The sequence below is a fragment of the Carassius auratus genome, chromosome 42 (assembly GCF_003368295.1).
Source record: "Carassius auratus strain Wakin chromosome 42, ASM336829v1, whole genome shotgun sequence".
Lineage (NCBI taxonomy): Eukaryota > Metazoa > Chordata > Actinopteri > Cypriniformes > Cyprinidae > Carassius > Carassius auratus.
In genome coordinates this window covers 2,171,829-2,197,563 of record NC_039284.1, presented here as the reverse complement: position 1 = coordinate 2,197,563, position 25,735 = coordinate 2,171,829, and the positions used below count along the sequence as shown (strand labels likewise).

Sequence of the window (25,735 nt, the reverse complement as noted above, 5' to 3'; positions counted from 1 at the left end):
ATGGACAGACAGTGAGTTCAAATCATTGTTAGGACAGCACATGGACTCAATAGTGACAGAGTCAGTCAGATTGGATTTGATAAAGAAATTTTGTATTGATCCAGAAAAAGTATGGTCAATTGAAGAATGTAAAAAGGTACTAGGATCATGTATTCGCAGAAACAATGCGAAAGGCATTATCTGCTGCCACAGAGAATTTGGTTTAGCACTAGCTACGCAACATTCTCAGCGTACCTCAGAACTAGAGAAACAGAACAAAGAGCTCAGAGCTAGAGTATCCTCTTTGACTAAGAAACTGTATCGCAACAAAGCTGCAGCAAAAACTGATGTGGAAGAAGTTAGTCAGACTGATAACAATTATCCTGATTTACAAGCTTTCTTTGAAACAGATGTAGCCATCCAGTCAGTAACTGATGTAACTGTAGATTCAGTAAAGGTATGTGGAGCGAGGAAAAGATCTCAGAGGATTGAAGGAACTGAAAGTGTTCCTGCCAACTCTTCTGTTGTCCAAGTACAAACTGTTGCCACAGGGCTAAGACCTAAAGATATAGAGAGACTATCCCAGAGCTTACCCTCTGTACGCACAAATTTTACTGAATTCAGAAGAGCATTGATCAGCAAAATGCGTCTCTATGACATGTCGTTAGCTGAAGTCACACAGCTGATGTCACAAATTCTAACTGAATCTGAATTCAACAGTTTTGAGTCTGCTGTTACTTCTGAACTACAACATGCCAGTAAAGATGAATTGAGAGAGGGAGTTCTGAGAGAGTTAAAGAATATTGTTGGACCAAAAGTGGATTGGTCAAAGGTCACTAGTTGTGTACAGAAGGAGGCTGAAACTGTGAGTGAATACACTGAAAGATTTTGTCAGTCAGCAGTAACTTACAGTGGAATAATTGATGATAATGAAAGTGTGTTAGAGGACAAGGGACCATTAGTTCGCATCTGGTCAGATGGCCTTGTAGCTGAGTACAGAAAAGCTTTGCCATTCTTAGATCTAACTTGGTCTAACAAAACTCTCCGAAGTAATCTAGACAGTTTAACTACTTGGGAAAGAAACTCTGATGTCAAAGCCAGAGTAAAGATTGCAGCAGCATCTTTTCAGGTCAAAACAGAGAACCGACCGAAACATAGAAGTCCTAGGAAGGAGGGTAGTTGTCATTTTTGTGGTAAAACTGGACACTGGATGAAAGAGTGTAGAAAAAGCAAGAAGACATTAAGAGAAATGAACAGCTTTACTCAGCTCCTACTCAGTCTACTTACCACACTGAATCTGCCCCTCCCCACGTCACCTAACTGTTGGAGCAGCTTGCTCAGGTGTTAACTGTAAGGGCTGTGAGTTCTTAACTTCCCCAGTAATGTACAACAAAGGTGAAACATCCTTTGTAAATATGTTTACTGTCACTTCCTTTCATTGAGGGAACATTAAGTACACTCACAGCCTACCTTCAAAGCTATACTAAAGCACACTCCAGTCACTCCTATTCTTTTTGGGTTATGATGTCTTGTTATGACTGATGTTTCATTAGAGGATGGAGATGTCACCCAGTAAAGTTTGTACAACAACTACAGGGACAGACTAGGACACACACAGACCAGTGAGGAGCCCAGGGAAGAACCGAAGTGCAACAGGCCTCGGGGGCCAACCCTGTGGTGAAGACTTCCTCATAGGTTTCCCCTATCCATAGTTTTATCCCCACCTCACTGGTCCATAGGTGTCAAATTACTTAAAACTAGTTTGAGAAAAACACTATACAATCACCAGACTTAAAACCACTATACGATCAACAGAAGTCTAAAAATGTCTATGCATGAATACTGCTGGTCTGCTGTTTCTTTGTTTTCTTGTGTTGCAGGTATGCACGCATGAGAAGTCAGTTCCATATGTGACATCCTGGTGTAAAGCATCACTTCAGACTTCCATGAACAAGCTTCATGAGGACAAAGAGTCATCTGAGTGAATCAACATGCGAAATGGACTACAGAAAACAGACTTCACAGCTATTCGGATGCCATGGACATCAAGACTTCCACTCTTATGCTACATGATTTTTTCTGTGTCATCATGTAGTTTTTACAACGTGTTACCATCCATACCATATGTGTCAACAGTTATGGTTCTAAAAATACACCTAAGTAAATCTAGTATAAGACACAGAATAAGTTAAACGTGCCTGTAACCTTTTCAAGTTACATGACTGAAGATGGGGCTTATGTTAACAAACATAAGCCATAGAATGGACTTATGAAAGTTTAAATTTGTATTATGTGAGAGTTATTAGAACTCTCAACGGGAGGACTGTGGGATTGCAAATTTATAAAATGTTAAATCTAGGTTCCAATATAATAGTAGACTTTTTGGGGTAATAAAGCTGACATCCAAGAAGCTCAAATCAGGAAAATCAAGTGTCTGAGACATTAACCTTTTGTCTTTGTGTTCTTCCTTGAAGCTCAAGGCACAGCTGTGCCTTTTGTCTCTATGATAATGTGAATGTATCAGTGATACTGTCAGGCACCTCTGTATTTATATGACACTGTTATGCTGATAAGATCAAGGCTGGGAAGATGCCAGTGTCTGGTACTTTCCTGATTGCATTTGCATGCTTTGTTAAAATGGTCTCCACCTCTACTGTATGGATCCCTCCCACTTGAATGTATATAATCTACAATGTCTTAAGGACAAATTAGACCTCTTGATGACTGCAGCGCCACGCAGAGCGTTCTCAATAAAGAATCCTGCTGAAGATTACCCAAGAGTCTCCTGGTCTTCGTTTCTGAGTTCCCAACAGTTCCATATTAGGGCCTTTGTTGTTTACAATCTAAATAAATGATTGTGACGAGTGGGGCGGGGCCGAGAGCCATGAGAACGGAGCAAGGTCGGTGGAGTGATTGTAAATGAGTGACACCTGCCCAACTCACCGATCTCGTGTCCCACGGAGGAGATTGGAAGGAAACAAAAGAGGAGAGACAACAGTGAAGGACGAGAGAGGACCAGGCCTGGATTTTATTTTTGGTTTGGTTTTGTTTGTGCGCGGCAGTCATCCGCGAGGGGCTTTTACGCTGTTTTGTGTTTATTATATTATTAAAGCATTATTTGATTGTCTGCCGGTTTCCACCTCCTTCTTCCCATCGCCATCGCCCCTCGCAGGCCGAGGGGTACTCCCGAGACTGCGCTCTACAAATGTAGATGTAGCTGTACATCTCTATGTTGATGACACTATTATATACAGATCAACATATGAGGCATTAAATAAATAGCAGGATCCTTTTACAGTTTTGCAAAATAAAAAATTACTTAAATTAAAATTGGAACTTAATTCTAAAAATCCAAAATTTATGTTATGTACTCATTCTAGGAATGTACAGGATTTGCCTCAAATTATTACTCTATATGACCAGAAAATTGAAAGAGTGTCATGTTATAATAACAGTTTTTTCTTAGATGAAAAGCTCACTTTTAAACACCATGTAGATAGGTTGTTAAAAAAGCTGAGAGTTAAACTAAGATTTTATTATGTAAATAAGGCTTGTTTTAATTTAAAGGCAAGAAAGGAACTTGTTGCTGCTACCTTTTTATCTGTTGTAGACTATGGAGATTCTGTACATGCATGCAGCAAAGTCTGTTTTACGTTGATTGGATTTTGTATACCATTCTGCCATACCATAAACACTAAAGCTGAGTATTTTACACACAATTATAGTTTTTATAGTTTATCAGGTTGGCCTCCACTCTCAATTCGTAGACAGCATCACTGGCTTATTTTTATTTATAAGGCAGTGCTAAGACTGTTGCCTTCTTATTTATCAGTTTTCTCTTTTGTAGAAAACAATAGATACAATCTTAGGTCTAATAATAGCATTCTTTTTACTACACCTGAGGTAAAATCTGAATATGGATAAAATTGCCTGCCATTACAATGCTCCTTCAACCTGGAATGCTTTGCAGAAACAGTTGAAAATAAGCACTGCGGTAGATAACTTTTGACCCTCTAGCGGTTAATAAACAGAACTGCTTGCGTCTTGCGGAAGAACATCGTAGCCGGAACTACTTCTCTCTGTCTATGAAGAATCACAAAGGTACTGGGTTACTCCGCCGCGGTACCCCCGAAGCAATCTAAAATAGTCCGAATATAAACACTTATTATAGGTGCACCCTAGTGATTCAGGACAAGCTAAAAACACGGTTTGGAAAATGGATTCATGGTGTACTCACTTATTATATACATTTTTCTACATTTTGAACACAAACAAAGTTACGGACCGCAGCTTTGATTGGTTGTTTCTTACCGGGAGCGGACGACTTTCTGCAAATGGCAATAGGACCACTGGGAGGAGCCAGAGGAGCTTGATTTTTTTTCACAGATTATCTGTCCCATGTTCAACTGTCAGGACATAATCACAGGTTTAATAGGACCACTGGGAGGAGCCAGAGGAGCTTGATTTTTTTTCACAGATTATCTGTCCCATGTTCAACTGTCAGGACATAATGACAGGTTTAACAAATATGTAAAAAATATATTTTTACAAAAGTTACCTACTGCAGCTTTAATGATTTTAAATAGTATATAGGCTGCTGTTCTGTTTTGACTCTTGTATGGAGCTTCATGTAGCTGAAATAATGCATGTAGTAGGATGTCTTTGTTATTTTGTTATTGTTTTATATTTTGTTCGTTGTTGTATCTGACTTTTGTGGTATGGTTTATGTGGTACTGATATTTTAATTTGTAATTTTGTATGCTTTGTTTGTTGTAGATGACGTTTTTCTTTTCTTTCCTTCTTCTTTTTTACATTTTTAAGTGCTGCCTTTCTTGGCCAGGGACCATTTGAAAAAGAGACTATTGTCTTAATATGATTTCCCCTGGTTAAATAAAGGAATAATAAATAAATAAAATACATGAATATCTGTGGGATATTGCTCAAAGATATGTTTAAAAGGAATGAAATTCCTGAAATTTACTTTACACTGTGTCTACACTGGACATGAGTTGTGTCACACCGTGCCACAATGCAACAGCTTGAGACTATATATACTGGATGCAATAAAGCAACAGTTGCAAACATTTTGAACTTTGTATTGTGTCATAAGTAGAACAAGGCATCAGTTTATTGTCAGGGATTTGTCATGTTGTGCTGCATCCAGTGGAGACAGCATCACTGATTATAATGGTTGCTATAGTATTTAGTCACTTTGCTCCAAGCTATGCCACTTGCGTACAGTGTAGACACAGTATGTAGAAACTAGGGATGTCCCAATCAGTTTTTTTTGTCCCAGATAAGAGTTACTGAACACTGAGATACACTGAGATATTTTGTCGATACAAAGTCTCAATCCAATACTTTTTTTCACCTTTATTTGTATAGCGCTTTACAATACTGGTTGTGTCAAAGCAGCTACAGTATCAAACAGGAAAATAATGCAAGAAGACAATAACTGGCATTTTTCCAGACATTTGAATTTTACTAAAGGAATTTATGTTTTGTCATGATCTCAGAGGGATTTGCCTAGGCCTTGTTGTCCTGGAGCACTTGGCCTTTATCCGTTATCTTGATGTTTACTCAACCCTTTTGTTTACCCTGTTAACTAATTCTCCCTCACCTGCACCCTGTTTTGTACTCATTATCTACCCTTAATCATGCCGTGTTTGCTGTACAGTGTCAGTCCGTAAGCATTACTTTCAGATATCTGATCATCTCTGTGCCTTTTGTGTTTCTGAATCTGTCTTATTTTGTTTATTTTTCTAGTCAAGTTGGCCTGGTGTTCCTGTTTTTGTCATCCCTACTTTTTACCCGCCAGCCCCTCTAGGATTCTGGTCAGTTCTGGAAGTGAGCGAGACCAGGAGCGCTGTCTTGAGAGACAGGAACTTAAGCTTGACTGAATCCAGCGGCTCAAAGGGACCCCTCTGAAGTCCTGCCAGGACAATAGAGAGAATCCAGGAGGGAATCAGGGGTGTCCTAGGAGGATGTAACCTTCTGGCACCCCTCAGGAACCTAACGATCAGGTCGTGCCTCCCCAGGGACCGGCTGTCTACTGCATCGTGATGGGCTGCAATGGCAGCCAAATCCACTTCAGAGCATAGGCCTGCCTCGTAGAGGGGCCCTTGGCCTGAGTGACAGTGTCTTCCACCACTGGTGGTAGATCACTTAGGTGGATCTGGACGCGGGTGCCAAATGGTGTCCAGCCACTGAGAGAGGAGGTCCCTCCTCAGGGGGATGCACCAGAGAGGGGCTGTCACGAGCAGCATGAGTTCTGAAAACCAGGTCCGGGTGGGCCAGTAAGGCACAACCAACAGGACCTGTTCCTCGTCCTCCCTGACCTTGCACAGCATCTGTTCGAGCAGGCTCACTGGGGGAAACGCATACTTGCGTAGAGCCCGAGGCCAGCTGTGTCCCAGTGCACCCGTGCCCAGGGGGGCCTGGGACAGGGAATAGTACAGCTAGCAGTGGGAGGACTCGTGGGAAACGAACAGATCTACCTAGGCTTACCCCAAATCAACTCCAGATCAACTGGACCTTCTAGGGATGGAGTCGCCATTCCCCGGGAAAGGTGAGCTGTTGTGTGAGCGTGTCGGCTGCACGATTGAGCTCCCCCGGGATGTGGATATCGCACAGCGACTTGAGCCACGTCTGACTTCAGAGGAGGAGATGGTGGTCGAGTTGGGACATGGGACCTGTAGACCGCCCTGTCAGTTGATGTACGAAACAGCCGCAGTGTTGTCCGTGCGGACCAACAAGTGCCTGTCTAACAACAATGACAGTTGATGTGCCAAAGCAGTCGAGGTCCTGTCCAGGACCCTGAAGCTGCCTGTCCGTTGCATGTTGCGCCCCAGCCCACGTTGGAGGCATCTGTTGTGACAATAACATGCCGGAACAGTTGTTCTAAGGGCACGCCGGCCCATAGAAAGGCAAGGTCCGACCAGGGGCTGAGCCAGCAGTGACACATCGGTGTGATGGTGACACGATGTGTACCGCGGCGCCATGCCCATCTCAGGACTCGGGAGTGCAACCAGTGCTGAAGTGGTCTCATATGGAGCAACCCGAGCGGCATGACTGTGGCAGTGGATGCCATATGCCCCAGGAGCCTCTGAAAGTGTTTCAGTGGTACCACTGTCCTGCCTTTGAAGGAACTCATTGGTGAACCATGCCATCATACTCACCGAGTCTAACTCCATACCAAGATGAGAGATTCTCTGCACAGGGGAGAGCTTGCTCTTCACTCGTTGACCTGAAGCCCCAACTGACTGAGGTGCCGGGGGCACCAAGTTCCTGTGATCGCACAACTGCTTTCTGGACCGGGCCATAATGAGCTAGTCATCGAGATAGTTGAGGATCCTGATGCCCACTTCCCAGAGTGGTGCAAGAGCGCCCTCTGCAACCTTCATGAAGACACTGTGCGATATGGGGAAAATATCTAATTCCGATTTTTTGGACAGATATTGTGATTTGATTTGCGATTTTAAATTTGCCAAGTTAAGCTTCAGCTCCATATTGTCAATAATGTGTAGCACAGTATGAGTATCATTACCCTGCTGAAAAAAAAAAAAAAAACATTCTCATAGTTTCCATGAAACCATTACAAAATTCCTTTTTTGTTTTCAGCATAATTCCAAAAGGAATTACTGTTCTATCCAGTACAATTCCCATTATAACCCTGAAATCCTTTCAATTTTCAATTGGCATTTAAGTAATTTTATAGAATTACCTTAGTTACTGATTTTCACTGGAATATATATTTTTTAAATATAAATAAATAACTTGATTTTCTTTAGTCAATTATTAAAGTATTACATGTTACACTGTATTTGGGATTTTAAGAAAAAGTGGAAAATGTGCTGAATGTTTCATTTCATTCAAGTGACATTAGCAAGCAGTCAGACTGAATTTACATTTGTTTTAAACGCGGAGCTAGGCGTGAGTCGACGCAGGTTGCGCGCGTGCGTCAAGTCTCATCCATACTGCCAGATGTGCTGGTGGAGATTTGCGGTGCAGTGCGCGCGTGAATATAACCGAGCGATAATAATCGCGATTCGATTTGTTTTAGATTAATCGCACATCCCTAGCTCACGGTGTCAGAATGAAAGTCTGTCAATCAAGTCTAAATCAGGATGCAATCCATAGCAATGCGTTATAACAATGACATCTCAAAAAGTCTGACAACGGATTAAAAGTAAACAATAAATTAAAGGATGATCGTTACAAAAGTGCACACCAAATACACTAAACAGGGAATCTCAAACGTGTATGACATGCTAGAAGAGACCTCATTGTTACTCGCACGTACATTTGGGCCTCTTCTTTTCCTTTTAATGGCTATTGCCAAACCCACTTTACAATACATACTGTCTCTACTGCACAACACCGGCATGACAGCTGACATAAAATAAGACTGAGGAGAGCTGATACAGATTAGTTAAATAAAAATACATGATTGGCCCCAATCCCGATCCTTGAGAATCCCAATCTCTAGTAGAAACTGATTTACTATTTAATAACTTATATAGTATATATATAGTTAATTTAATAACTAAATAAATAAAAATGAAATAAAAAATATATAAAAATATAAAACCACATAACAAAAGTAAAATAACTACATATGAAAATAGAATAAAGAATAAAAATAAAAACATATTCAAAGGTTTTTTTGGGGGTGGGATGACTAATTTAGGACAAATTTTATAGTTTAATGGAATTTTCAAATTAATTGTTCTTGAAAGCAAGAACACGTCCTGTGTGAATGCTTCTTCATTCTGTGTTGCCTGCTCTCAGTAAGTCTGGTTTGGCAAAATGTGTTGACTGTAATAGCAGCTTTACTAGGGCTTGTGCTGAGTGTAGACTGACAAAACATCCTGACACTACAGGTCTGAAAATGTTCCAGTGGTAGTAAATGTTGTGAGAGGGAGCGATTAATTTTTGTTAGATTAATCATTTGGTAAAATGTACTTATTGTGAACATACACAAAACTGAGTGAACAAGAACACTAACCAGAGCACAGAGTAGATCTACAGCCTCTAAAACCAGTTCCTGGTGGCCAATGCGGACAATGCCCAGTTCCTCAAGGTCCTGATGTGAGATCTTCAGTAGCTGTTCTCCATTAATCTTCTCTCTCTCAAAGTTGTGCACATACTGTTTTAGGCTGTCATCCAGACCTAAACATGAAAAGAGCAAAGAGAAAATAAAATAAATTAGTACTTGTACTTAAAAAGGATGCATTAAATTGATCAAAAGTGACAGTAAAGGCATAATGTTACAAAATATTTATATTCCAAATAAATACTGCTTTGTTTTTTAAACAAATCTGAAGAAAAAAAACAAACAAACAAAAAAACATATTACAGTTCCCTCAAAAATCTATGGTTGGAAAACATGACTTTTAAAATTTCAGCCATAAAGGATTAGTTCACACCCAAAATAAAAATGTCCTGATAACTTACTCACCCCCATGTAATCCAAGATGTTTATGTCTTTCTGTCTTCAATCGCAAAGAAAGGTTTTTGAGGAAAACATTCCAGGATTTTTCTCTATATAGTGGACTTTAATGGTGGCCAACGGATCCAACAGAAAGGTCCAAATTGCAGTTTCAATGCAGCTTCAAAGGACTGTACACGATCATGGGCGAGGAATAGGGGTCTTATCTAGTGATACGATCAGTCATTTTCTTAAAAAATAAATAAATGCACAAAAAAATTTACTAGCTCCGCAATGCACATCTGCATGTTCATGCATTACATAATCTCGTTGGAAAGGTATATGATGGTTCAGAGAGGTATGGTAGGGCATAAAAATTATCTCATTTTCTTCTTCAACTTCAAAATCACCCACATCATTGTTTTACCTTTTATTCTAAAGGGCATTTGACTTTCTTTGCACATTAGCTTTGTAAACACTGGTTTGTACCTATGTCACATGTGACCTTTCCAAAATGACTACGTAATACGCAAAAAAAAAATTATTATTTAAAAATTATTTTAATTTATTTCTAAAAGAAAATGAAGTTCACTAGATAAGACCTTATACCTCATCTGGGATTAAGCCGCATTAAAAATGCAATTTGGACCTTCGACCTGTTGTTCACCACATGGACTGTTTTCCTCAAAAAATATAATTTTTTGATAAATTAACTGAAGAAAAAAAGACATGAACATCTTGGATGATATGGGGGTAAGTAAATTTTCATTACATTTTTATTCTGGAAGTGAGCTAATCCTTTAAGAAGCACAACTGTTTTCAATACTGATAATAATCAGAAATGTTTCTTGAGCAGTAAATCAGCATATTAGAATGATTTCTGAAGGAACATGTGACACTGTGAGTAATGATGCTGAAAATTTAGTATTTGCATAACAGGAATGGATCTTTTTTTTAACATATTCAGATACAAAAACATGATTTTAAATCGTAATAATATTTCACAATATTACAGTATTTTTGATAAAATAAATGCAGTTTTGAGGATTTTCTTTTTCAAAAACATAAAAAAAATCTTACAAACCAAAAACTTCTGAACAGTTAAATATGTAAGATAAACACATAATATATGTAGGAACAAAGCACTGTGATTTCTCTAGAAACGTGCTTCCTTTCTGCACTGCAATAAAGCTTCCAGACACCATAAACATTATGTTGTTTCCACCTGCCTGAGTTTGTACATGTGTGTGTCAAGCTAGTTAAACAATTGAGAGGTTTTGTTGTTTTTTGCGAAGGGTCAACTATAATTATGGCAGACCTACAAACTCACAGAAAGTACACCTCAAAGAAAACTAATGTCAGCAGACTGGTTTAGCTGGATTCTTCAGGGCTTTGTTTTGCCTTGCTGTTTCCTTACGCATAGATCTGTTTGGAAATGTTTATGTATTTACCTGCTTCTGTTTCTTTTTGATGTAAAGCACATGAAACTCGGTTACAAGGATTTGCTGAGCTAGCTAGGAACTTATGTTGGACCCTTGACATGTTGACAAAACTGTCCTACGCCCACCAAGATACACAATGCACTCAGTCACCCAGGCTGCACCAGCAGTGAAGGATGGTCCTGTGAGACAAGGGGGGATGGGTGTTCACCCGATCAAAGGAACTACAGAAAGAGCAGCTGCGAAGGACTGGCCTGATGCCCGACTCAATGGTTTGACAGGCCAGACAAAATCAGTGACCTTAAAATTCAATACACAGTCCACCTACAAGTAGTTACACATTATAAATATCTCGGTATAGTCTTGGATCATAAGCTTAAATAGAATGTATGGACTGACTTTTTAAGTAAAAAGATACAACAAAGGTTGTATTTCTTTAAAAAATTAATTTCTTTTAACGTCCATAGCAGATTGCTTTTGATGTTTTATGGGGCTTCTATAGAAAGCTTTATTTTTTCACAGACTTTCTGTGTGAGCTGCTGGGATGGAAATGCTTCAGAGGCTCATAAGAAATCATTGAGGAATGTAATAACAATGATAAGCAAAATGTTGGGAACTAAGTTACCAAGTATAGAGAGTATATATATAAAGAGAGTGTGCTGAGTAAAGCTAATATCATTGGGAACGATAAGAGGCATCCCCTTTCAGATGCATTTGAATTAGTACCATTTGGCAGAAGATATTGTGTTCCTCGATGCACTAAAAACAGGTCCAAACAATCCTTAATCCCCCAAGCAATTGGATTTTTAAATTCTTCTTTTAGCCTTGACTGACAGTCAGCTGGTCTGACCAGCTTAAATTAGATTCAATTTTAAAATCAGTGATTGTTAACATGTACAGTATATGCTATATATGTATGATTGTGATGTCTGTGGGAGTATGCTGCAAATTACTTTCCCCAAGGGGATAAATAAAAACTGACTGACCTTCATTTATCTTTGGAAAACTCAAACAAATTTGAGGCTCTGCTATATCAGTGAACAATTCCTTTGAAGAAAGATGGTAACCAAACTCTTTTGGTTACCATTGACATCAATTGTAAGAAAAAGAAAGTAATACCAGTTTGAAAGAACATGATGGTGAATAAATGATGACAGAATTTTCATTTTTAGGTAAACTATCCAGTTAAGTAGGACTTATATGGAATTTCATAAGTCTATATTTTAATGGTTAAAGTGTACATGATACATGGTGTACTGCTGAATGAACTGACAAGCATTTATGGTGATCTAAAATATATTTTTATGTAATTTCTATTGAATTTTGTACGTTGTATTCAAATATATTTATAGTTACATATTTGTAATGATGAAGCTGCACTTTAATATATTACCAATAAATGCAATATCAAATAACATGCTACAATAAAATTATCATCAGTTTTTTACACGTTCTTTAGTGTGTTAGTCAACACATCAAAATAAGTTGGCCTTTTTAAACCAGAAAAGATTTAAAAAAAAAAGATTTAAAATTTACTTTAATATGAAATTATTACAATACACTTTACACCTAAAGTGTGTTAAGAAACATGGTTCTGAAAGTGTCTCTCTTTCAGCATTACAGTAATACTAGATATCAGTAATAATATATATCATAAAGTACTCCTTCTTTTTTCATTTTATGATTTTAAATACAATACAAGTGTACATTCAGTACAGTTAAGCAGACTTCCTTTTCACAAAGGTTATCAATGACAATGGACATATATAATGAACTACCAGAAAACAGTGGCATAGTGTTCCAGTTAAAGTTGTTAATACCAATACAAGTAAATTTCACAACAAACAATACTAGGATATTGAATAAAGTACCTCAAATAAATTTAAATAAAGTAAATATTAATATTTAAATAAATACAAAAATATTAACTAATTAAATCACAAGGGTATGTAGCCATAAACGTATTTGTCAATTAAGAAAGCTCCAAAGATCCAAGCTTTTAAGCAAATGTTCAAACAGGAAATTAATTACAAATTAAAAATGTAAGTATTTTAAAGCTCTGTAATTCTTAATAAATCATTAACAAAAAAATCTGATAATTTTACAGTTGTACTGTTTTTATTTAGGTTTTTTGCTAAATGACAGCTCTAGTTCCATCTATGCTCTGATGATTCATTGTGTGGTTTGGATTTAATCACATAACTCTTTGAACAAAACCAAAAACATATTCACAAAAATACATCCAGAACCTAGGCCCCTAAAAAACGATACGTTATTTCTATGTCATTGCACATGCGCAGTCCTTTCAGAGGTTCAATCTGATCGAGTGTTTTACATGCACTCTCAATAAATGGATAAATATTAATTCTGTTGTTAAAAAAAAAAAAAAAACAGTCTAGGAGAGTCGATATTATGTGCAAACAGTGAGAAAATAAAAAATGTAAAAAATAAAATACAATTCCTATATTAAGCTCGTGACATATAAATGCACGCATAAACTCAATCTCTTTTTTTAGCATTCAAGTAAACACTACAATCAGATTCATCAATCGAAATGATACACTCCGATTGAACCAAAACTTGTGCATGTAAAACATAGCCATTGTCTCCAAGGACATAATCTTTACAGTACACACATACAATGTACATTGTACATTTCTATACACACAGACATCAACGAAATAATAATAATAATAATAATAATAATACAAAATATTGTAAGTATCGTTGTATGTAAAATGTTTCATTGCTTTTATGAAAAACTGTTTCCAACACCTCTAATGATACATACTAAAACACCTGTAACTTAAAACTGCTATTTCAACAGTTAAACCTGATGCAATAAAAAATAAAAATAAATTAATTAATTATTGGAAGAGGTGTCTAAACCAACCTCTTTAAAATGTATTGATTATCTATATATTTTAAAGAGGTTAGTTTTTCTTCATGTTGCTTTTACACATATCTATGCAAAATTGATTAAAGAGCTCTGCCTTTTAAAAGAGGATATAGTTATATACTGTAATTTAATTAACTGATAATTCTTGCACTTCATTTATACAGAAGTGTGTATAATGATGCTAAACATGAAAAATGTCAGTATGCACAAAAATGTAAATGCATCTTTCGGTATAAATCGCAATTCATCCAAAATTCAAGCACAATTTGTACAAATGCATCACTTCCATGTACAGAACACTCACAAATACATCTTTCATAAGTTTATGCTTGCAAATATTTAGCTGAAGTATGATAATGCATATTTGCCGTGCTGTCTGGGGAAGAGCTCGAAGCTGGGGAAGGGCGACGTGCTTGGGAAGGGCCAGAAGCTACCCCCCTTCCCCATATTAAGTGTAGAATGAGCTCAAAGTGAGGAGATGGGGCGTAGGAGGGATGCTGATAAACCGCCAAAGGATAGAGGTAAATCAGCTGTATTTATACCATGGTGTAGAATAACTTGAGTGTGCTCCACCGGTGTTAATTAGGCTAAGTATCTGACGTGCTCCTCTCTAACCTTGTTAATAAAACCTTTATCATTCAGCAGTACATCATTCATCATCAATAGGCAAGGAAATCCAAGTGTGCTTTTGGAAAACCTTTATCCAGATGGCATATATTAATATTATTTTTTGGGAAATATTTAATCTAAATAAATGATAAAAAGCTCATTTGCATATATAATTATAAGAATGCATATTTATTTATATATTTTAGGACACAATGTAAAATAAATTGAATTACTGTTATGAGTAGCAGACAGTATATATAGTGACCCTGGTAAGAATCACAATTTATTTTGGCCTAAAAAAATCTCTATTACTAGGAACCACATAGCTGAACTACACCATGTTGTTGTTGTTGTTTTTTCTGCAGTTTCTTTTTCTGAGACGTGTTGTTTCTATGTTTTGCTAGGATTTACACAAGCTCCAGTCTGGATCCAGAACACCTGAGAAGAGATGATGCTGACCTTGAATCAACAAACAGAACTAACAATTATTGCTACATGTGTGACTGCATCATATAATAACTATTAATTAATAATATTGATAGTTCATCATCTAGCTGACTACGTCTTGTATTATTATTATTATTTTTAATTTTTTATAAAATCCTGTCAAATGTGCACAAACTACTAGCTACTACTAAACATTGTAGAAACATAATATATAATTGAATTGAATTGAATTAAACTATCATGTTTCTGATCAAAACGGAATCATATTTTTGTGAACCTCGCTCTGTCTCTAACAGACTTTTATGTGATCACTGATAAACCCAACACCTTGTGCTCGGAAACTAAAACCTGCAAAACTGTTCTAAAAGGATGTGGCCCCAGCTCTCTGTACAGTCCTTCCCAAAGCCTTCTCAGCAAGTCTCATAGCGCAGGTCTTGTTCACACAGACCCCATGTCAACAGAATGGCAGGCGGTGTTTCTCAGGGGTTTCATTACATGCGAGAGAAAGCCCTTCCACCATCCAGAATGAAGGGCCTCCCAGTAGAAGTCTGACCTCCCTCTCCACACATACTCTGTGTCCTTGTATACAGCATGCACAATAGCCACTGCCACTGGAACTCTTGATTGTTCTATTGAGACTTCCAGTAAACCTGTGAGTATTGAAGGAATGCACATTGTTTTTGGGCGGTCACCCTTTTGTGGGAATTCCACAATGGTGCACAATCTTGACAGACATTTGTTATTGTGAAAGCAATAATTAGAAAAAAAATGCTTTGTGCGTGAAACCTCTCATTAGTTGCAACAACCAAATGAGTAAACAGAGCACAGCGGAGGTATGGTTAGTGTAAAAATCAAATATTTATGTGATGTGTGGTAAATTCTAGGGCTACACAATTATGGTTAAACTGTTTTATATTAAAAAAATTAATAAAATCATGATTATTAAATCACAATTTAGTTTCACATTAGCACAAATTAAAGGTAGGGTAGGTGATTTCGATGTGATGACTGGGTGAAGGAGGAGCTGGAAACAAGTGCGAGTTTACACAGTTTAATGAATATAAAACAAACAAACAAGAGAACAACACGATGCTGGGAAGATTACAATCCAAGATGGTGGTGAGACGGTGAGTAATCCGGATGGTGACGGTGAGTAGTCAGCAGGAGAGGATGGCACAGGAACTGCGGGGAATTGAGCTGAAGGTAAGTCGTGATGCTTGTGGAGGTGCGAAGAGTGGATGAGGTTCCGGGGGAAGACACGACATCCAACGCAAAACAACACAGAAGCAAGAGACAGAGATCAGACATGAAACAACATTCTCACAAACACAAGATGTGACACAAGCCAATATATTAGGAAATGTGTAATGAGTGACAGCTGCTGCTGATGACAATTAATGGAGACGGCCACAAACTAATCAGTGTAGACGCGAAACACACAGACTTCACCACAAAGTAAAAAAAAAACAGAGATCACGGTTTACCAACCGTGACAGTACCCCCCCTCTAAGAACACCTCTTGGAGTTCCCAGAAGGGCCTACCTGCTGATTGTAATCATCAATAAGGGAGTGATCCAATATGTCCCTAGCAGGTACCCAACTCCTCTCCTCTGGACCGTATCCTTCCCAGTCCACCAGGTACTGGAATCCTTGCCCCCTTCGTCTCGAGTCCACAATACGATTAACCAAATAAGTCAGTTCCCCATCTATGAGACGCGGCGGCGGAGGAACCGGAGTAGGCGGATTAATATGTGCATAAAACACAGGTTTAATTTTGGACACATGAAAGGTGGGGTGTATCCTCCTGTACGCTGGAGGTAGTTTGAGGCGGATTAATGATCTTGGTGATAAACGGTCCAATAAATTCTGGAGCTAACTTGTTAGATACGGATCACAGAGGAATGTTACTGGTAGAAAGCCACACTTTTTGACCCACGATGTAAACCGGAGGCTTTGACCGGTGGCGATCGGCCTTTCGCCTTAGTACTCTCCCTCATCCTCGCGGGCTCTGGTCCAGGTGCGGTGGCACCTCTGGACAAACGCGTGAGCAGAGGGGACCTCGACTTCAGTTTCCAGACTGGGAAAAACTGGTGGCTGGTAACCTAAACTGCAATGGAACGGAGAAAGGCCCGTAGATGACACTGGTAATGAATTGTGAGCGTACTCCAGTTGTTGACTCCAGGAAGAAGGATTCTTTGAGACCAAACATCACAATGTCCTCTCTAAATCTTGGTTGGCTCACTTAGACGTCTGTTACTTTGGGGATGATAACCCGAAGACAAGCTAACTGACGCTCCTAACAATTTACAAAACTCTTTCCAAAATTTGGATATAAATTGAGATCCCCTGTCAGAAACCACGTCTATCTGGAGGCCATGTCGAAAGACGTGATCTAGGACAGTGAACGCTGGCCCCTTGGCTATCGGTAATTTGGGCAAGGGAATGAAATTTGCCGCCTTCGAGAACCGGTCCACTACGGTCAAAACGACCGTCATGCCATTAGAGGGCGGGAGGGCGGTAAAAAAATCTAGTGCGATGTGGGACAAGGGTCTCGAAGGGACAGACAGCGGTTGAAGGAGCCCATCAGGAGGTCAGTTAGATGACTTACCACTGGCGCAAACTGAGCAAGCCAAAACAAAATCGCATAAGTTCCGAGCCATACGTGGCCACCAGAATCGTTGTTTAACTAACCCATTATCCCTGGGTGACAAGCCAGGTTAGAGCAGTGACCCCACTGAACTACTTCGGACCTTAACTCCTCCGGCACAAATAAACGGTTCGCTGGACAGCCAGGCGGTGGCCTTGACCTTCAACTCGACCTCCCATACGAGTGCTGAGACCACTACTTTCTCAGGTAAAATACACGGAGGGATCAAAAAGACGTGATAAAAAAATCGGGTTTGACATTTTTGGAACCCGGGCAGTACGATAAAGTAAAATCAAAGTGACGGAAAAAAAGTGCCCACCGAGCCTGCCTGGAATTGAGTCTTTTGGCAGTTTTAATGTATTGTAAATTCTCATGATCGGTCCAAACAATGAAAGGTACCCCCGAGCCTTCCAGCCAGTGATGCCACTCCTCTAAAGCTAATTTGACGGCCAACAACTCTCTGTTACCAATGTCATAATTGCGTTCAGCAGGAGCTGATGGGAATTGATGGGAAAAAAACTGATGGGAAAAATTTATGGGAAAAAACGAGCAAGGATGTACCTTATCGTCCGAGACAGCACGTTGGGACAACACTGCTCCTACCCCTACCTCTGATGCGTCGACCTCCACCACGAACTGCCTTGTTGGATCAGGGGCCACAAGGATGGGAGCCGAAACAAAGCGGCTTTTGAGGTTAGTGAGCGCAGTCTCAGCTGCGTCCGACCACCTGAACAGAGTACTGGGAGAGGTCAAGGCTGTCAGAGGTGAGGCTAGTTGGCTGAAATTGAGAATGAAATGGCAATAGAAATTGGCAAACCCCAGAAACCGCTGTAGGGCCTTACGGGAATCTGGAGATGGCCAATCTATCACAGCCTTAACTTTGTCAGGGTCCATACATATTCCCTCGGATGAGACGATATATCCTAGGAATGGAACTGACTGTGCATGGAATATGCATTTCTCCGCCTTGACAAAAAGTCCATTCTCAAGTAACCTATGGAGCACTCGTCTGATGTGTTGAACGTGTTCCCGGAGAGATGAAGAAAAAAATCAGTATGTCATCCAGGTAAACATATATAAACTGATCTACCATATCTTTCAACACATCATTAACGAGTGCTTGGAAAACCCCTGGCACGTTGGAGAGCCCGAACGGCATCACCAAGTATTCAAAGTGCCCTCTAGGGGTATTAAAGGCGGTTTTCCATTCATCCCCCTTCCTGATGCGGACCAAATGATAAGCATTACCTAAATCCAATTTTGTGAATACGGATGCTCCCTGTAACCTCTCGAAAGCTGAAGACATGAGTGGTAATGGATAAGTGTTCTTTATCGTAATGTTGTTCAGTTCTCAGTAATCAATACAAGGTCGCAGAGACCCATCCTTCTTACCCACAAAAAAGAATCCCGCCCCCACTGGAGAAGAGGAAGGGCGGATGAACCCAGATGCTAAGGAATCAGAAATGTATTTCTCCATGGCCTCCCTCTCAGGAATAGAAAGAGTATAATTTGCCTTTAGGCAGAGACTTACTTGGCACTAAATCTATGGCACAGTCGTAGGGATGATGCGGAGGGAGAGAAGCAGCACGGGACTTACTGAACACCTCCTTCAGGTCCAGATACGCTGCGGGCACGTTTGACAATACCATGTTCTCCTTCTGAAAGACAGAAACAGGGACAACAGGACAAGCAGAAACCAGACAAGACTCATGACAACTTTCACTCCACAATGTGACTGTGTTGGAACCTCAATCCACTCGTGGATTATATTTCATTTACCAGGGGTGACCTAAAACAATGGGAGCTACAGGGGAGTCCATGGTGAAAAAGGATATGGTTTCACAATGATTGCCATAAGTGAGCAGAGTGATGGGTTCTGTGTAGTGTGTGACGTGAGGCAGTTCCAGGCTGTTGAGTGCGGTGACATGGATGGGAAGAGACACAGGCAGGACAGGAATGTTCAGGTGACGTGCCAGGAGTGAGTCGATGAAATTACCTTCGGCTCCGGAGTCCAGAAGGGCGTGACAGTCATGAGTGTGATTCTCCCACCGCAGTTTCACCAGAAGGAGAGTCGACAATGTTGTTGAGGACTTCCCAGCAGAGATCCCACCCGATAGTAGCCTCAAGTTTACTACGGGGTTGGCTCTTTTACCGTGCAGGAGAAGATGGTATGTCCTGAGCCTCCGCAGTACAGGCATAGTCCTTGGGATCCTCGCCGTTCTCTCTCCCTCCGGGACAGCCGAGCTCTACCCACCTGCATGGGTTTGTGGCTGTCGACGGGACCAACCGCGTTCTCTCGACTCGATCGGCCTCTCTCCGGAGAGATGGTATGGCGCGTAGGACTGGTCCGACGACCCAGGCAATTAATCTGGGCATCAACTCGTAAGGCTAAGTCAATTAGACCGTTAAGTGTGGGGGGCAGCTCGAGGAGATAGATCTCCTTTTGAACACGGTCGACCAGCCCATGCAGGAATCGATCCCACTGCGCCGCCTCGTTCCACTGGCACGCGGCCGCCCGGGTGCGGAACTGAATGGAGTAATCCGCGACCGAGGAGGTCCCCTGATGTAGGTCTGAGAGCTGGTGAGCGGCTTCCCTGCTGGTCGCGGCTTGTTTGCTTAGAAACAAACAAACAAGAGAACAACACAATGTTGGGAAGACGACAACCCAAGATGGTGGTGAGATGGTGAGTAATCTGGTGATGGTGAGTAGTCAGCAGGAGAGGATTGCACAGGAACTGCGGGGAATCGAGCCGAAGGTAAGTCGTGATGCTTGTGGTGGTGCGAAGAGTGGATGAGGTTCCGGGGGAAGACACTGACATCCAACGCAAAACAACAGAGAAGAAAGAGACAGAGATCAGACATGAAACAACGTTCTCACAAACACAAGATGTGAGACAAGCCAATATATAGTGAGTGTGTAATGAGTGAAAGCTGCTGCTGATGACAATTAACAGAGACGCCCACAAACTAATCAGTGTAGACGCGAAACACACAGACTTCACCACAAAGTGCAAAACCCAGAGACCACGGTTTACCAACCGTGACAGCCTAGCAATAGCATAAGATCCCACTCTCCCTGAAAATAACACTCCGAAGCCATGCCTCCTCCAAAACACAAGAACACACTCAGGCAGACCAGAGGTTAACCAGCGACATGATGAGAGACTGTTGGTAAAGAGTTGAATGCAGTGCTGTCAGATTACGTCATGTCTTATTCACTGGTGAAAAAACATTTCAGTAGAAAGACCAGGTATCAGACAAAATAGATATCTCCACAGGATCTGGTAAAGAAACTGTATCCAATATTCAATCTAATAAAATCAGTGTGATAACATCAGTCACTTGTATTGATTGGATAGGATCTGATTTGCAAATGTTCCTGCAGTTAAGTTTAAGAAATCCACACAGAAAGGCAGTTGGATAAGGTTTTTTTCACCCCTCATTGTTGAAACAAGAGGCAAGAGGGATAAAAAGCTTTAAAATGACAGGTTTCTAGAAGATGCTCAGGGTCAAATGACTGTTTTGGCTATACTGTTTGTAATTTTAGACATAATGGAAAATAACTGGAAAAGTCCTTCAGGGACAGGAAACTTAACTGACAGGTTTGATGAGGTTTACAAAAAAACATATCAGAATTAACTGACAAGAAGGAGGACTATCCAGTGAGTGGCAGTTGTGTGGAAGAAAATGCCTTGTTGATGTCAGAAGAGAATGGGCATACTGGTTAGAGATGATAGAAAGGCAACAGTAACACATGTAACCACTCGTTACAACCAAGGTATGCAGAATACCATCTCTGAACACACAACACATCAAACCCTGAAGCAGATGGACAACAGCAGCAGAAGACCACACCAGGTGCTGTTCCTATCAGCTAAGAACAGAAAACAGAGGCTACAATTAGCTCAGGCTCACCAAAATTGGACAATAGAAGTTTGGAAAAACGTTGCCTGGTCTGATGAGTCTTGACTTCTGCTGCGACATTCAGATGGTAGAGTCAGAATTTTGCATAAGGAACATGAAAGCATGGATCCATCCTGCCTTGTCTCAACAGCATTAGGCTAGTAGTGGTGGTGTAATGGTTTTGGGGACATTTTCTTGGCACAATTTGAGCCCCTCTGTACCAATTAAGCATTGTTTAATTGCCAGAGTCTACCTGTCAGTATTTTTGCTGACCGTGTCCATCCCTTTATGACTACGGTGTAACCAAATTCTGATGGTTACTTCAAACAGGATAATGCACCATGTCCCAAAGCTCAGATCAACTCAGAATGTATTTCTGTACATGACAATGAGTTCACTTTACTTAAATGGCCTCCACAGTCACCAGATCTCAATCCAATAGAGCACATTTGGGATGTGGTGGAACAGGAGATTTGCATCATGAATGTGCAACCGTTAAATCTGCAGCAACTGCGTGATGCTATCTTGTCAATATGGACCAAAATCTCTGAAGAATGTTTCGAAAACCTAGTTGAATCTATGCCATGAAGAATTAAGGCAAAAGGGGGTCCAACCCAGTACTAGCAAGGTGTACCTAATAAAGTGGCCAGAGAGAGTATGTATGGCTTTTCTGATGTAGTAAATTTGCTCGGATACTCACCTAGTACAGCTCAAAGACTCGTAGAAGCAAGCTAAAATGGCACGGTTGCTTTATCAAATGGGTTTTTATGTCATGTTTGCTTTTGTTATCTGTTTTAACAAAAACAGGGTTGGGTTTAGTGTAGATGGTAAATGTGCAAATGAACAATAATCAACTTTATATAATTTTGAAGAACTTGTGTATCACATGCATAAAAAATGCATGCAAAAAAATTATGACAAGAGACTGATTGATATGCCTAAAAATTATGACAATAAAGCTCAATGTTACTTCAATATTTATATGTATGTGTACAATGCCCATGGCATGGATTTCGTCATCAGCAGAGAAATGTTTAAACTCTAGTTTATAAAAAGTATACTACTAACCCCACATACTCTTAGTTCATCTGTGTGCCTCAATTTATTTTGCACTAATTAGTTGGTCTACAAAATGGTAACACTTTCCCGGGCCGGCTCATGGTTTTCATGGTTTTGCTCCAACATCTTGAGAGAAATAGCACAGACACTGGACAAGGATGAAACTTTCAAGTGCATACTTTGAAAGATTATATGTTCAGTTTTACACATACAGCTTAAACCAAATATACTCTCCACACACCGCTTGTGCATGTGTCTAGTATTATTTGTCCTCAGCTCCAGCTATTGTTTCACAGTTGAAGATAAATCAACAACAACAATTATAGATGCCCATGTTAAAAGTGACATGATATTCAGCCAAGTATGGTGACACATACTCAGAATTCATGCTCTGCATCTAATCCATCCAAAGTGCACACACACACAGCAGTGACTACACACAAACACACCCGGAGCAGTGGGCAGCCATTTATGCTGTGGTGCACAGGGAGTAGTTGGGGGTTCAATGCCTTGCTCAAAGGCACCTAAATTGTGTCATTGCCAGCCCGAGATTCAAACCCACAACCCTAGGGTTAAGATTCAAACTCTCTAACCACTAGGCCACAAGTGTTGACATTTTAACAATGACTTTTTATCGGTCATTACTCCTGAAGAGAAATAGCACAGACACTGGACAAAAATGATTGATGGAACTTCCCTACTTTCCTTCTCATATTGAGCGTTTTAATTAATGATTTTGTTTAATTTTTCTGGCTAACACCTGTGAGTACTTCTTTAAAAATGATTGTTATTATTTGCATAATATGCAAACACATGCCGCTTGTATGCACACAGTTTGCCCAGCAGCCATCCATAGAGCTGTACAAGCTGCTCAGTGTTCTCATGCTTGCCAAAATCTCCTCATTAACATCTTATACAGTTATTGTTGTGGCTGAACGGCGCAGACACAATAGTCAGTCTGAGAGACCTGTAATCAGAAGTAACTTTGAAAACAAAAAGGCATCTGGGTCTACCCTTACCAGACTCTACAACATCGCCTTCTGCCAAACCATAATTATAGAGACAAACCTCCCATGTTACCCCCATATCTTAACAACTACCCTGTCACACCCTTATTTTAACATAAAACGTACTTAACCAATAGAAAACATCTTAATTATGAAATTCCTGCATAATTTTTCAGCTTGCTGGTTGTAAACAGACCGAGTATATAGTAATAGTGTAAACAGAACCAGAAGACCTCAGAAGAATGTGTTGCCCTTTCTTTTGGTGGTTGTGGATCTTTCTGCTGAGAGCAGCTAAAATGCAATAATGACATGCTGTTTATTAGCACAAAACATGTTGAAAAAACTTTTTGGAAACATGCATCTTCAAAATTAGACAGGAAATTATCAGTCATGTCCGTGCAAAGTTAAATTCAGTCTTTCAGCTCATATCATTATCAGCTAAAAAGTAAACCTGGTTACCTATCTGCACAATATACCAGGATAGGATATGACATAAATAGTGCATTTGTCCAAACATCCAATTGCTGACATTCTGCAAACTTCACCCACAGTAAATGTGTTGGAATAAAATAAAAATAAAAAACAACAACACTAATAATAATAATAAAATAATGATACAAATTTGCTTTAACAAAATACAGACTTACAAATTTCTGTTATCAACCTCCACAATCCACTTCATGTTTCAGTTATCAGCATATCTCAAGCTATTTGGCAATTCACCCCCAGTCCAGAAGGGAGTGCCCGCAGCAATGCAACGCTGTTTGATAAACGGACGCTAGTAGAAGAACAGTGAATCCTGTGAGTTTCGCACTTAAAAACAAAGCCCACTAGACAGTGACCATGTGCATATTCTGAATGTGTCTCTCTCAGACTGACAAAGGAGCATACTTTAAAGGCTTGTGCTCTCAACTGTTTGCGAAATGGAGCTTTGTGCTTGTGTATCCCCTCAGCATATATAGGCTAAGTTACGTGTTGCACTGTTTTTTACTCTTGTTATTTTTAAGCTAAATAAAATACATTTCAAGAATTTATTCCTTGTATGTAGTGTTGTCATGGTACCAAAATTTTCAGTGAAAATCCACGGTTCTCGGTACCAACTTCGGTAACAAAGCAAAACACAAAAATATGCTAATTAAAAAAAAAAAAAAAAAAAAAAAAAAACTTTTTCTCACAAAAGAATAAAACCAGTGCCATTCGTTATACTTATTTACAATTGTGTTTAAAGTATTTCTAAAAGTAATATAAATATGAAAAACAGTAAACAAGTTTCACTCATTTAATTGGTCTTTTAATCAATGAAATTTAAACTCATTTTAAATAATATAATACAATAAACAATTTCGTATTAAAATTAAAACAAGAAAGAAATATTGTGTGATTTATTTCTTTAAAAAGTTTTATAACTTTTTTCAACAATAGTAGCAGTATAACATACATTCTACTAAATAATAGTAATATTTCTAGCACAATGCCTTCATGTAAAAATTAACTTATTTTGATGGATTACCGTCAATACCTTTAAATTGACACTGGTTTTACTCAAATGAAGGTAAAATGCTTATGAAGTGACTCAGAACAGTTCTGGTGATGTTGTTTATCTATTTATATCCTCATTGTGACAGCAGATGCTGAAATTACTGCAAGCATCATGCACTTCAGTCTATGTAGTAAACAAACACGCATGTCTCTGTCATTCATTCACAAATTTCGACCATCTGTTGCACATTTAGGTGGAATTTTTTTTTACATTTGTACTACTGTCTGTTCAAAATAAACAAAAAGAAACTGAGCATAGTAGATTCATTTTTATTTTCCCTGTTGTTCTGAAATCGTATCGAACTATGACCCCCGAACTGAGGTAGATACTGAACCATTATATATATATATATATATATATATATATATATATATATATATATATATATATAGTTTCCTGCATGTGTATTTCAGCACAGATTTCAACACCATCATCCCAAACCTCCTCCTTTCCAAACTAACTCAGCTCTCTCTGCCCACCGCCAGCATCTAGTAAATCATCTAGTAAAGCTAGGAAAATTTTATCCAGCCCTTGTACGATCAGCACTGGCACCCCCCAGGGTTGCATCCTCTCCCCACCAGTGTTGGGGAAAGTGACTATTAAAAGCATGTGCATTATGCATTACAATATTGTGTAACTCCCTAAAAAAGTAATTAATTATCTTAGTAAGTTACTTTTTATGGAATGTAATGTGTTAAATTACTTTTAAGTTACTTTCGCATTACTTTTTAAATATGAGCAGGGCTTGTTTGTTTTTTATATAATAAGTTCTATTT

The 25,735-nt window shown here is 39.4% G+C and overlaps 1 protein-coding gene across 4 annotated transcripts in view; it reads right to left on the bottom strand.

The window, feature by feature from the left end:
• Positions 1-25,735, bottom strand: part of LOC113060405 (connector enhancer of kinase suppressor of ras 3-like) — a 120,888-nt gene that overhangs the window by 79,694 nt on the left and 15,459 nt on the right. For 3 of the 4 annotated variants that reach the window (XM_026229296.1, XM_026229294.1, XM_026229295.1), the window contains exon 2: positions 8,987-9,150. In XM_026229296.1, coding sequence (XP_026085081.1) covers positions 8,987-9,150 — 164 coding nt within the window. Of the gene's footprint in view, positions 1-8,986; positions 9,151-15,908; positions 16,247-25,735 lie in introns of those variants that run through there. The other variant, XM_026229298.1, reaches the window with a different exon arrangement.